The 14,887-nt window shown below is 46.9% G+C and overlaps 1 protein-coding gene across 1 annotated transcript in view; it reads right to left on the reverse strand.

The window, feature by feature from the left end:
- SLC4A11 (solute carrier family 4 member 11) overlaps nt 1-14,887 on the reverse strand; it is a 154,275-nt gene that overhangs the window by 77,379 nt on the left and 62,009 nt on the right. The window contains exon 4 of the mRNA XM_025200690.1: nt 2,093-2,139. Coding sequence (XP_025056475.1) covers nt 2,093-2,139 — 47 coding nt within the window. The remainder of the gene's footprint in view (nt 1-2,092; nt 2,140-14,887) is intronic.

Raw genomic sequence — 14,887 nt, forward strand, 5'->3', positions numbered from 1 at the left:
TAGGGAAAGGAAAAGCAAGCAAAATTTACAGTAGAACCAAGATTTCCAAATATAGGGGATTGATGACAGGCACTTACATAACCATTTAAGAGGGCTGTGCAAAATGGCACTGTTCCATTTCGACTTGAGTTTCAAGGGAACAATGTTTCATTTCGATTTGAAAACGCTGTTCCATTTCGCTTCGTCAAAACAGTGTCACTGTTTTGACCATTCGCTAAAATGGGGAAACTCAAAACAACCTCTGAGTTCCCGGCTGAGCCACATGGGGCTGTGGAGCCGCTGGGAGCGCAGCCCTAGTTCTCCCCCGTCTCCCACCACCTGGCTGCTTTGAAACATTTCAACTAGCCTCGTTTTGGTTCGAGGCTGTTTCAAAGCCCCTTGTTTCAATTTGATTTAGCTGTTTCGAGCTCAAAATGAGTAAAAAAAATAGGGCTGAAGGGAAACAGCCAGCCAAATTTTACACAGCCCTACCATTTAAGGTGCCTCAAGGCTAAATTCGAGTGTCCAAATATGACCACGTTGCAGAGAACCTATTCCTACTAATTCCATCAGGAGTGAAACATTTAGACTTGGATCAAAAGCTGAATGATGCACAGGTGTTGATGGTCTGAACCCACATCCATATTCATACCCCTGAATATATTTGCAAGTTTATCCCATACCCGATACATCTCCACCATAGAATTAGTAGCTCTGTTAAAATAATCCATCGATCTGATCAACAGGAGGGGCTGGCCAGGGTTACTAAGGAGGATGGCTGTCTCAATGTAGGAGGCTTCAGGAGGGAACACCTAACATTTCCACCGTCTCACCCACAGCTTCCAGATCTTAGGCCCCCTCTACATGTTACAGGTATCATGCTATTAACTGGTTAACTGCACAATTACCTTGAGACCAGCATGTGCTAAATAGCTATCACATAAGAAACAGCTCCAACCAGCTACAAAGTTAGACCTTGAAAACTTGTGCTAACTTTATAGCTGGTTGCTATCGAGCTTTAGTTTGCACACATAGCAGGGTCTCCCCTGCATCTGGAAGCCCATCGGCTGGCAGGCTTTCCAGACACATAGGTGCAACCCCTGAGCTCCAGTGGCTGCCATGGTCTGCAGGGCTCAAGGGTGGGCGAAACCCCGGACCCACGTGAGGCTCTTGGTCCTGGTTGCACCTCACCTGCAGCCGGGAATAAGAGTCCCGTGCCTGTTGGGGCTCTGGTTCCCGCTGAGCCTCGTGCAGCTGGACCCAGACTCCCGTACCTCAAAGGGGGCTCCCAGCTGTGGGTGCCTGCTTCTTGCAGATGCAAGGGGAGCTCCCCCTACACCGGCCATAAGATGCAACTGGTCCTGCCATGCACACGTGGCACGGTAGGGTGCATGATGGTGCAAATCACGCATTAGACCCAGGCCTGCCTTTACCTGCATGTGTAGAGGGGGCCTCGCAGGATCTTTAAGCGAGCAGAGCGCAAGTCCATCACTCCATTACCTTGCCACTTTCCAGGTGTTCAACCGATTTAATGAGGGGTCTGGAGTAATGCCGTTTCTGAGGGAACCTATTCATTCTCATATTATTATTATTATTGTGTTAGGGCCCCTTAAGCGTAAAGTAAGTGCAGTAATCTTTTCTGACTACACTGTTTCAAGGGAATTTACTCGGGCTGAACCTCCTGAAGGCAGATGCGATTGGCGGGGATAAACAGGAAACTGAATCACGGTTACAATGTCTATTGGGTGCTTTCGTTTTTAAGTCTGAGAGAAGCTGAAAAGCTTGCAATGCCAACCTGAATGTGTGACACCCCGCCTCCCCCTGCCTTCAGGCAGAGAAGTGATAGATTATTTTGGTCCCAAATTGTCTGGGATAAGAATACCACAGTCAAAAACCACATTTTGATGGCAAAAGATGCCGTGTTCGGAAGACAGAGGGCAGGAGACGGCTTTAGGAATCTGATAATGGCACGCTTAGACAATTAAAGCATGTGACCGTGTTCTGTTAATTTAATTTTTTTTTTAAAAAAGGAGTGTGGATCAAGCTCATTCCTTCAATGTGAGGTCCACTAGAGCAAGTTAAAAAGGATTAATCACCAAAAACTGCTTCTTACCTTCCGAGACGTATGTAACAACACACAGCCAGCATTTTCATTTTCAGCTGGAAGAGAATTTAAAGGGAAAAGATGTTACAGCTGTGGGTATCTGAAAGGCAACAGGCATCACATGCTACTACTTAAATGTGAGACAGAAGCTTATCATCTTAATGGCAATGTAATAAGCTTTTACCAACAATGACTTGCTTGCGTACAAGCAATGCAAATCTTTTTTTGTATTGCATTGCAAGGACACACAATGAAGCAAGTCAGCAAGATGTGTCAAGGTCTTATGAAAGCCTGATGCTGTCCATTAGCAACGACACTTCCGCTCCCCCAACCCAGTAAGTAGCACCAAACTAAATCCTGTGAACTTATTTTTTTTCCATTTTACTGACAATGTTTCTGGGGATCAATGCAAGCACCCCCCCCCCGCCTCCAAGCAGCCACCCACCTAATCTCCATCCTGTTTTTTGGATCCACTTGCCAAAAAATAAATAAATAAATAAATAAATAAATAAAATAAAAAAAATAAAATCAGCATCAACGCTCCCCCTTGGCAGTGAGCACACTGAAACAAGACCGAGTGGCATGATGATTTGATGACAAAAATGGTAAGCAATTTGTGCCACCTGCTATCAACTTATAATGGCCCGATTTGTCACATTATCTAGACAACATTAAGCACTGCAAAATAAGCGGGGGTTTTTTGACTGAGATTTTTTTAGGCATACTGTTATACCAAAAACGAAAGGGCATTGAAAAAAAAAAAAAAAAACAATTGTGTGTGTTCACCTTGTAAATACATTCTTTGTTTCCCCATCCCAAACCAGCAATTAAATAGGCACGACTACAGGAAAGCGATCAGGTTACCAAGAAGTAAACAGAAAGTTCCTGCCCACGTTCTTGAATCGGCAGAAGCAAATAAATGCAACAAACTTATGTGATGACCCAAGGAACACCTCTTGAAGCCTCCCTCTCTCATAAGGTTCAGATTGTATTTGGAAGAGGTTGCTGATCGCTAACATACTAGGTAATGCGTGTAACCGCTTGTGGACACTAAGTGAAGACGGTACATTAGGTCTAAATTATATTCTAGAAGTACGGATCTCTCTCCGATGGACTGCACTCTTTGCTGTACTGAAAACGATAGAGCGTGTGCGCACACCCCGGATTATAAACCAACCTTACATACAAGATGAACCCACATTTTCAGGTTTAGTTTTGGGAAAGGAGTTATTTGCCCAAATAAGTTGATAACCACAGAAAGTTTTGGGACCCTACTGCCCTTGCAGAAACGCCATGGGAAAATCTAAGGCAAGAATCCATGCTAAAAGAAAAAACAAAACAAAACAAAACACTAGAATAAAATCCGCACAGACAAAACACTTTAACTTGGCACTTATTATAATATTTTTGTGCATGCAAGTCATTATAAAAGGTAGAGGCGCACCAATAAAGATTTTTTTGGCTGATATGGATCGTCATTTATTAACCAGCCATATTGGCCAACACTATCCAATAGTCTATATGCAGCCTAGCAGCTTGGCGAGCCGCATCCAGTCGGTAAGTCTAGGGTGGGGAAGCGGTAGGGGGCGGGGCGCAGATCAAGGCCCCGCAATGAGGGAGGGAGTGGGGCTACGGCAGGAGCTGCCCAGCCAGGGCATGGTGTGGCATGGAGCCATGGGTGGCTTCTCTGGGGGGCAAGGAGGGGTAGCACCCCACTGCTGCATGTTCCCCACATCTTTGTAGGTAGGGGAAAGGTGGGCTGCCCACTGCAGGCTCAGGGCCAGGGGCTGTGTTGGCCTCTTCCCAGCAGGGGGGGGCTGGGCCAAAGCTGTGCTCAGGGTGGGCAGATGCAGGGCAGGCGGCAGTGGCACTGAGACAGGTGGCTATGGGGTGGGGCTACACTAAATTTTGGGGTGGCTGAAGCCCACACCATAGCTATCCCTTCCAGTGCCGCCGCCGCTGCCCATCCTGCCCCAAGTGCAACCCTCCGCTCCACCAGAAAAAGATGCCAGCACAGCCCCTGGCCCCTTGCCCATCCTCGCCCTGCACACAAATTGGTGGGGCATATGCCTCCCCGGGGGTGCATGTAGCCACAGGGAGCTGCCCCCCTCCCCAGCCCCTGCACCCCCTGGATGAGTCGCCCACAGCTCCACCCTGGCCCACCCCAGCTGGGCAGCTCCTGCCCCCTGCTCCTACTCCAGCCCCACTCCCTCACCATGGGGACCTTGATCCCCCCCCACCACTTACCAGCCAGATACTGCTCTGGAAGCTGCCGGGCTGCATTCCTGGCCACATGCGTGCTGCGGCTGTGCACGTGTACACAGCATTTATGGGCGACATTAAACTGGCTACACCGGGCAAAAAAGCCGATTGCCAATAATGTCAATTTTCCGTTTATTGGTGCTGATCCAATATGGAGTGATATACTGGTGAACCTCTACTATAAGGTCACCTTGTGCAAGTCACGCACAATTTCTAGGGTACATTTGGAGAGCAGTAAAGCCTGGTTGAATTGTAAGTAGGAACATACAGCAATTATTTTTAGTGCACAAGGCACACACTGAAAGCCACTATTCTGCGATTCTGCCAAATCCAATGGAAATAAGGAACAGCTTTTTGTTAAGCAGCAGACACACATATACACAAAGACTTCATAGATGCAAAGATGTGGGTGGGTCCAAACACATATCTTACAATTATGGCTATTAGAAGTTAGCAATCCCCAATCTGTTCTCCCCCACCCCCAGCATTTTTAATGCATTTTTAAAAAGAAGGGAAGTAATGTATGCACAAAATACTTGATCCAGTCCCCGTCCCACCCCCCCACCCATTCTAAAAATATCATCCATGTTATGCACAGGCACAAGCTACATCGTTGGCCCACCTCCTCCAGCACTGTAGAGCTCGTTTAGCTCAATTAGCTTCCAAAAAAGTGAGCTCACCACAGAGAGGCTATCCCTTCCAGGCAGAGGCACATAAATTGCCTGCGCTCAAATCAGTTCATCTTGAGCTGGCCTGACAAGCGAGATTGGCCACGAGGAATATCTACCTGGAACTGCACACATTGCTATAAGGAATGAGCAGAGGCATGGCTGGTAAACTTTGCAGCTTTGCAGTGAGGATCATATCCCAACAGCCCCTGTCTCTATGGGCTTTAACACCAGGGGGTTAAATTCAGCAGCTGCCAGGTGCAAGGGCCCTCTTGCAGCCCCTGCCCCAGTCCAGGCACCACTGCTCACCCCACGGGTGCTCATTGCCACCATCTGGCAACAGGAATCACTGAATTCAGCAGCAAATGCAGCAGCTGCAGGAGGGATGCATGTTAACCCCATGACTGCCAAGTGTGCTGAAACCTCTGCCCAAACAGCAACATCTCCACGTGGGGTGAAGGTGTAGCAGATGAGGGGATTGAGGCCAACAGGATGCAACTCAGCTCGTGTCCCCACTCCCCAGGGCCAAAGCTTTGAACCAGCCATGACCCCCATACCTTCCCCAGGTGCCACCAGTTCCTATCCCTAGAGGCCAGGGCTAACCATGGATTCGTCCGCACAGTAGTGCAGCACCTGCTTGGAGTCTATGCTGGCACCCCTCATACATCAGCTCCCAGAGCTCATGTGCTGGTCACCCACTGCCCCTAGTCATGCTACTGGCCACGGGTGGCTTTGCACTTGGCTACCTGTGTTCGCTCAAGCTTTAGCATCTACCCCTTCTAAGCCAGCCCGCTTGCAAGCAACACCTGGCTTGAGAAGTGTTTGGGGTTGTGGATCTGAGCTAGAGAGAAACACTCGAGTTGCAACTGCGATTCACTCAGCAGAAAGGACTCAGCCCCACATCCTCAGCCTTTAGCCATTTTAGATATGGCTGGATAACAGGTTTTAGGTATGGCTGGATAGAGCAGCTTAGATGGCAGGTCCGGTAGCCATTTCCCCTGTTAAAACGTAATAACTGGTAGATTAAAAAGTATTACAGCTTATGAAAGTCTCCCTGTGTAATTTTCCACCGATTACTATTATAACACTATATTTTCCTGGAGTGTGCGATTTACAAGTCATCTTTTGAAAATGGTACTTTGCATTAAAAAAAATTAGGCCTCTAGCTAAACGAGAAATGCTGAGCATTTTTCCTCCACTGTTCCAGCCAGTGCTTCCCCAATGCTTTTCATTTACAATAGCCTCAGATTTAGCTTAATTACACAGGGAGACATGTGCTTGAAAGGCTCGGGAGCAATAAGTGTACAGAGGAAGGCAAGAAAGCTGAAAAGCATGCAATAGGTGGCTCCAGAAAAGGAAACCCCTGAGGAATTAAGTATGCCTACAAATAAAAGAAAAATATATCTGTGGGTGTGCGACGGTCTGAAATCTGTCCACAGCTCCATCCTTAAGGATGCGTGTGAAGTCAGTGTTAAGTCAAAACTATACTTCGTTCTATGGTGCACCTCTCCACGCATCCCTGTCTCAGCCATATCCCAGCTCCACTGCTGCCAGCAATTTTCTTAGGTGATCATCTTAAGTAAACTCTCATGCTTCTCCAACGTGAACAAAAAAGTCATCTCAGATTACATCTTCTGGAGCAGGGCCATTGAAATAAAATAAAAACAAAAGAAGAACTTCTCAAAATATTTTCAGCAACATGGCAAAGCGTTATAAGTCCCGGAGCCTCATTCATCTCAGCATCTGAGAGCATGCCGCCTGGATCCTTTCCAAGGGAAGGAAGCCTAGCATGGACGCTTTCCTTCTTGGCGACACCATCCCAGGTCTGCTCCACCACCCTGAAGATCACTTGAAAGTCTTGGGTCTGTCACTGTCTGGCCATAGCCAACATGGTGAAGGACATACATTGGAGAAGATCTTATGGGCTTTTGCTTTCCTTCTTTGGCTTGGCTTAACGGCTGTTGGTGTGCCGATACCTTTATTGATCTGCCACCACAAGAAAACCTAGATAGACTGAGCGGACAGAGAACTAGAACTAGGCTGGACACAACCAACATGAACCTGGTTTGATGGGCTGTCAGCAACACTCCAAAAATAAAATTTCACACCAAAGAAGGGGGAAGGATGACGAGAGATTAAAGAGACATCTAGAATGAAGAGACCACTGCCATTTTGCATATTTATTTCTACATTATATACTAGTCCTTGTTGAAAAATAAAACATGGCTTGAAAGATCTATTGCGGGGGGGGGGGGAAAAAAGTCTAGCGACCCAAGAAAAAGCTTTAACATCTGAAAGGATGCAGAGAAAGCACAGGAATAACCAGCAGTGATGTTAAGCGCCTTTCTATGGGTTAGGCTGCGCTCCGGTTCGGAGAGGAAAAGCACACCAGACATACAACGGGCTTCGCGAAGATAACGCATGTACTGTCGTTTTCTAGGCTGTACGCACACTTATCTATAGATGTTACTTGGATGGGTTCGAAGAAGTGTATGGGGGGCTGCGCGCGCATTTTGAAGCCAGCGACAAATAGCAAAGCACTGGTACATTAAGAGCCTTGGCAGGGCTTTACCTGGATGCTCACAGCGGCAAGGACAGGACTGGTTCAGTGCTAAATAGAAATAGCAGAAGCTCAACATGAAATTATCCAAGGGACCTTAAGGCAAAGTTTTGTCAGAGCCAGCTGAAGCTCATCCCGGCACCTCCCTTGAGAGAAAAGTGGTGAAAGTAATGGAAAGTCTCTGCTCTCATTTAAAAAAGGGATTTTTTTTTTTTAATGGCATTTAAAAAAGGCAGAACAATGACGTAACCCGAACAGAACACTTATCACTTATTTATTATCACTTATCTCTCTTGCAGACCCTGTTTTATTGCAGATCCTCTCCCCAAACATATCTTCCACAGCTGGCATTTGGAGCCCATGAAAACCAGGGCCAAGAGAGGCGAGGACAGCAGATTTCTAGCTTGCGCCCACGCTGCCTGGAGCAGCTCTCGGACTGGGGGCTCTTTGGGGCAGGCAACGTCTGCATTTGTACAGCAAAACGGTCTGCAGCTCAACTGCCTCCTCTGGGTGCTGGCATAATAAACAGTTACCTCCAAACAGTAAAAAACAGAGCAAAAGCAAGAATTCATTGTTTTCTAGTTGAGTCTTATACTTTCTTTTTTTTTTTGGAATTAAAAAGGTGTTTTTTTACTGTAAAAAGAACTGATAAGGTTATATGCCCTGTGGACCTCGACAAGTTGAAGTACATTTCTAATTTGAAGACTGACTGCACCACCCACTGGGTGCTTTAAATGAACTTTAATTAAATAGTAGCCTATTTTACTGACCATTCAAGTGGCACAAACTGCATAACTACACAAATGAACAGTAACGCAGGCTACTGCAGATTAAGCATAACTTAAAAATACTACACGTTTGTTATTGAGCATCAAAGCAGCCCAACGTGTATTTCTTTAGAACCTCACAGCGGAGGTACTAAATTTAATATGCATTAGAAAGGGGTGGGCAAAATACGGTCAGCGGGCCGGATCCAGCCTGTGAGGTCATTCTATCCGGCGTGCGGGGCCCCTAAAAAATTTAGACAATTAGTATGGATTTGCCCTTGGTTCCTGTCAAAAATGACAGGAGCTAGGGGCAGTAGGACCCAGGAGAAGCCCTGGTGGGCTCCTGCAACAGCAGGGCCCACCCAGCCCCGCCCCCCAGCCAGAAGCCCCAGCAGAGGCCCTTCCCCCACTCAGCGCTCTGTGCTGCAGCCACTCGCAGCCTGCGCGGGGCTGTCCCGAGCAGGCACAGGCAGCCCCACACGGGCTATGAGCAGCCGCGGGCTATGAGCAGCACGGGGCGGGTGAGGGGCCGCTTTTCCCCCTGCACTCAGCACCAGCTCCTTCCCTGCCGGTGAGCATGGGGTCAGGGCTGCAGGCTGCCCCCAGCCTGTACTGCGGGGCTGGAGGGGGCACTGAAAAAGTGAGTGGGTGCAGGAGCACGGGGCCCGCACCGGTGTCCCAGGACCAGCACCAGCGGGGCCCAGAGCAGGGCGGCAGGAGCACAGGGTCCCGGCTGGCAGGGGCTCTATGGAGCTGGGCCAGCTCTCCCCTCTCCCTGCTGGTGCAGCCCAGCCCCGCTCCACAGACCCCTGCCAACCTGCGCCCTGCTTTGGGCCCCACCGGTGTTGGCCCCGAGACATTGGTCCCAAGATGGTGACCAGGGGTTGGGGCACCCCATGTGGCTCTCAACATTTTGCCAAAACTGGGTAAAGTGGCCCTCTGCCCGAAATAATTGCCTGCCCCTGCTATCTCTCGATCTCTATCTCTCGATGGCATTTTCATTTAAAAAAAAAAAAAAAAAAAATCACAGAAAAACGCAGGTTCAGGGTTACTTTTTTTTTTAAACCCCCCCAAAACAGGGATTTTTTTAAAAATCTGAGAAAACCAGGATCCCTGCTCATGACATAGCTCAGCTGCACAGCTGGGATCCCCACCCTGCCCTGATACATACAGAAGTCAATGCAAGAGTTTTTAATACCTGGAAGAAAAGGACTGATAATGTTCTGACACTAACTATTGTCAGGGGAGGAAGGGAAGTCCTTTTAACAGCAACCAGCTTGTGCAAGGGAATAAAAAAGTCTCTTCCTAAACAATTGCAGGTAACCAGCCGCCTCTGAAGTGAGCCTGATGTGAAGGATCTACAATGCGCACAGGGGTGGGGCGCACCGTTTTAAGTCTGGTTTGGAAATACTGCTTTGAAAAAAAAAAAAAAAAAAAAAAAAACAACCACCCCTAATCCGGAAGCTGTTGGGGGGCGGAGGGGGAGGTCAGGAGACCCCCTCACGGCAACACAATCGGCTGCGTCCACTTTCCATTCTAGCGGAGGAAACCCTGAGGGGCCGACATCCCACATTGACATCAAACTTCTAAACTGGGAGTTATCAGATGCAACTCGTGGGTCAGCATTGTGCCTGTAGACATAAAAAGGACTTTGGTATTAATATGAGGAAATGTGACTATTGTGTGTTGAATGATACCCATTCAGGCCCAGACCACTCGTCTCTGGACACTGCTCTCCCTGGAATTACTTGGCGCCACCAGCTAGCATTTCTCCTCAACCCCCCCACCTTTTTATTTTAATTTTTTTAATTATCTTAACAGGGCCCCGACCGCATGCTGGAAAGCTGTTTTGCTAGTAAAAGCGGCAGCAGAGTGTGTGCGCACGTGTGCATCTCTGGAGTAGATTACAGGAAACTGTTGACTCTACGTATCTAGGAATGATCTATTGTCTGGAGGGCGGAACAACCTTTAATTTCTTGTGAAGTGTAAAATGTGTCCCGTTATTTCCAACAAAGCCACATCCTGCCTCCTGATTGGTTTTGCACTTAAAAAACCCCCCACAATTTGGGGGAGGGGGAGAGGGAGCGGGGAGGGAAGGTTGCATTTGTTTTAAGCACCAACATGCCAGTCCCCCCCCCCTCAATTAAAAGTTGGTGCTGCTAATAAAAATACTTATTATTCATAGATGGCTCACAAAAAATAAAAATACACAGATTGTAAATGAGTTATAAGATCAGCGCCTTGCACACCTCTGATTCCAGATGGGCCCAATTGCAACCCAGTCTAGAAAAAAAAAAATAAAAATAAAGAAGGATGGTTTCACACACTAAAATTCTCCCACAAACGAAATGGGGAACAAGGTGAAGTTTGACCGTTTTCTAGCATGGCTTCATTTCAAGATCCTGGGAAGACACAAGAAAAAGCCATGGGGAAAAAAGTATTTGTTCCAATCCTAATAAAAAGGGAAAGCAGCTGGTTTTGAGCGGCTCAGCAAGCGGGATTTACTTTGCACTGCATCATTACCTCAATGACTGCCTACCGACCACATTTTCCCCTGACTAACAGGGGGTGGTTTGCAACCTCATGCAATATTGGCACATTGGACAGCGATAGCAGACTTCCTGCTGCAGCCAATCGATATTTTTTTTTCCTAGCGATGAGCCTGAGCCCTGCGAGGGCAGATCTGCAATTTCCCAAATGTGGATGGAAGGGATGGGTTCAGGCCCACCCCGCTGGTTATTTAATCCACCGCAGGGACTCGCTGCAAGACACGTTAGCATGAAGCCCAAATGCCAATCAGCTCCACGGGAAAGAAAACGGATAGTTAAATTTTGCAGTTGTGTAAAGGATAAGTCTAGATAACTCCCCCAGGTCCCTTCCAACCCTGCAATTCTGGGAAGGCGTCAAAAGCAGTATATAGGCAGAGATGCATAAAGATCTATCCCCACCTACCAAAAGAGAATCGATGATCTTCTAGCTCATTGGCCAAGGAAAGAAACGGAAGCAGATGCAAAGGTCAGGGAAGCCAGACCGTAAAATCACCACCTCCGTCAACACAACGCTGACAAAACACACTTGGAGCCTGTCCTATGGTAGCCAAGCAAAGATCTCCACAAGGAGGGCCATGTCCGAAGTGGCTGAAGATGGAAATTAAAATAGGAAAGTTTTTGCTGCCAACTGAAGATGGATGGCTCCAAGATGATGGTTGGGAAGACAGTGCAACAGGAGACCGGGAAGGACCTCCTGGTCGACACCTCCCTTGAAGGAAAGTCTCAATCCCCAGAGAAGCGACACTGAATTGCAAAGGGCATCCAGAGAAAGGTATGAAGAAAAGTCCTTCCCAAGTGCAACGCTCACCATTAGGAGCTCCTTGCAAGACTTCCCCATCCATCTCTTACTCTTTCCTTCCCCACCTCCTGGAAACACTTGGAGACAGAGGGGTCTTGGAGGGCAGAGACGTGAGTGGGATTTTTCATTTCGGATGATCCTAAACTCATGCCAACGTGGAGATTATTAATTAAATGGGATGGTAGTGTAGCCGTCACTGAATCCAGAATTCTCCTTTACTTTTGCACTGCCTTCAAACACCCGACAGCCTCGCAGACTCCAGAGCAGAGGTAGCCTCCAGACAGAGATAAGCAAGTGTGCGCCATCGATGAACCCATCACACCAGAAATAAAGTGCAGCCTATAAACAGTATAGCCTGTCCACCTTTACCCATCACTAATATCCCATAAACCACAACATATGGAGGATGAAGTTTTCTTGTCCCCTACCCTAAGGGAAAAAGTCACACTGAGTGACCCAAGCTGCAAAAAAACCCTGTGTTTTAGTGACCAACATCTACGCCTACTTGGGTATTGCAGTCTTAAAAGCATAAGCAGCATATGCTAACCCTAACCTTGACACTGGATTTTATTCTTCCAGTACCTCTTATTTGTAGCTACTTCCCTGCACCCAACACAGAATGACGACAGCTTATGATCACCAACTTTTTTTAAGTTTATGCTATGCTTTGTTGCCCAATTTAGTCTAATCCCCATGCAGAGAGGTTTTAAAATAACAATAAAGTGCATCTAATTATGCATGTAGCAAACTCTACATTCATCACATGGAGATTATTAACTAGATGGGATGATGGCAGAGCTGTCACCAAGTCCATAACTCTCCTGTATGTATTTATACTGCCTTCAGGCACCTCTCCTCAAGGGCTCAAAGCGCTTCCACATGCTTATTGTTTGCACTGCATTTGAAGGTAGATAGAAACTTTGCAGAAAAGTTGGCCAAAGACAATGCACCCCAAGGAGTAAGTAATATTAGAATTTGGAAATGAAAAAAAAACCCCAACCACAGCAGTATTGGGATGAAGACCCAAAAGAAAAGAGGCAGGGGGGTAAGAATAAAATGACATTGCAACTGCTGAATCATCCTCTGAGCTCATCATTGTGACTAATCTTAATTCGCTTCTTGTAGGGTTTTATTTTATTTAATTATTTATTTTTAAGTGCAGAGGATTAAAATATTGCTCAGTCAGAATGATTATAGACTCCATGTCTGGCAACTGTTCAAGAGAAACCAAACAAAGCAGATGTGCTTTTCATTATGGATTAAATCAAATGAACAAATGCAGGCTTGGCCAGTGCAGATATGGCAGACTGTGCTCCAGAGCAAGTGCCCCTTTCTGAAAAAGGATCTAGTCGCTAACTTCTTTGCCTTCCAGGCTAGGTACAGACATTCAAAAAGCCCGAGGCAGAATCAACCCAAGTCGTGCGTTTTTCTGCAAGCGGTGTAGTTTACATCGGTAGCGAACAGAACGCACGTTCACACTTGGGTGCGGGAACAAGTCTCAGACCAGGTTCTGCCACGTGTGCACCGAATTTCGTTCCAGGTATAGACGGGTTTCTGATCGCTGACACTGGGAGGAGTGTAATGTCTGTACCTGGTCCCAGAGCCTACAGGTCTATTTGCTGACATTAAAGAACGCTGGGTACCTAACTTGCAGAGATGCTTCAGCAAAAAAAAAATTCCCACTGGGTGCATGTAATCCCATTCAATTTAAGGGGATTTAAATTTTAATTCAGAGATTGTAAGGGGCCAGAAGGGATCTCAGAAGATCATCGGGTCCAGCTCCCTGCACCAAGCAGGAAAGACAACTGGGTCAGGTGTCCCCAGCAAGGTGACCATCCAGCCTCCTGTTGAGGATTTCCAGGGTAGATGAATGCCCCACCTCTGGAAGGAGCTTATTGCGCAGTCTGGACACCCCAACTGTGAAGACCTTTTTCCCCCAATGTTGAGCCTGAATCGGTCTTCCAGGAGTTTGTGGCCATTACTCCCGGTTCTCCCCTTGGGTGCCCTGGTAACAGCTGCTCACCAAGCCCTTCGCCTTGTGGAAATATTGTCCTGGCCCTTTTGGAAAAGGTTGCGCAGGAGATTAAAAACCATTACAGTTCAATTATGGACATGCAAATCTTGTGGTCAGGATGAGAAGGATTTCAGCAATGCCACGTGACTTAAGGGGACAAAAGACAAAGTCCGATGGCATCTTTTGATGTTGTTACAAGCACGTATTGGTGACTTGGGATGAGGAGGGTATAACGTCAGTCCAAATGGACAAAAGCAGGAGAAAAAACAAGAGGCAGCTCAAAAGAGAAGCAGGCTTATTCTTCAAATACCAAAGGATCCTCCAAAAACATTAGCAGCATTGCTAACTCCCAAAGATGTACTCTGCAAAGAAGTGACACTGCTCCAATACCAGGCTTTAAAAAATAAAATTAAAAGCAGACAAAATTAAACCTTCATATAAAGTCAGTTAATGGCAAAGCTTAAAGAAGTGCTTCTGGTTACTTTTTCCTTAAGGCAAAAAAAAAATCACCCCTTCAGGCTACGAAGAGACTTGGGGGGCAAGGAGGAGAGAACGGTACTTGAACACGCCTGTATTACATTCTGCTACGGTTTCTAACATGCACTATATTTTTTACAGATTTATAGGGGTTTGTGTATTGTGCAGCAACTTTTACTAAGTTAAATTACTTTGCTTCCAAGGGAAGTGGTGCTGGCTCCTACCCTGGGGGTCTTTGAGAGGAGGCTGGATGAACACCTTGCCGGGGCCGTTTGACCCCAGTACTCTTTCCTGCCACGGCAGGGGGTCAGACTTGATGATCTGCTCAGGTCCCTTCTGACCCGACCAGCTATGAAACTATGAAATTAGAGGCCTCGCCAGAGTTAAAATACAAGGGTTTCAGATACTACTCATTAAATTGGAGATCATTAACCATAAACCTTCTTGAGAAGCTATGGAAGCAGGCTTTGCACTGTTACCAGCTTTGGGGAGGAAGCCCAAGTTTCAAAGCCAAAGGTAAAAAGGCCGTCTCCTTGTTTAGCCCCAAAGTTTTTTCTGAACAGCATGACACATTCAAATACATTTTCCAGATGCAAAAGCAACCCCAGGGAGGAATCCAGGGATTCTCACGTGGAATTTTTCTTCTTCCTTAGAAAGACCTTACATTTGATGCAGATCAGTGTATTCAGATGGCAAAATATAGTGTCT

This window comes from Alligator sinensis, unplaced genomic scaffold, assembly GCF_000455745.1.
Source record: "Alligator sinensis unplaced genomic scaffold, ASM45574v1 scaffold12_1, whole genome shotgun sequence".
Taxonomy (NCBI): Eukaryota; Metazoa; Chordata; order Crocodylia; family Alligatoridae; genus Alligator; species Alligator sinensis.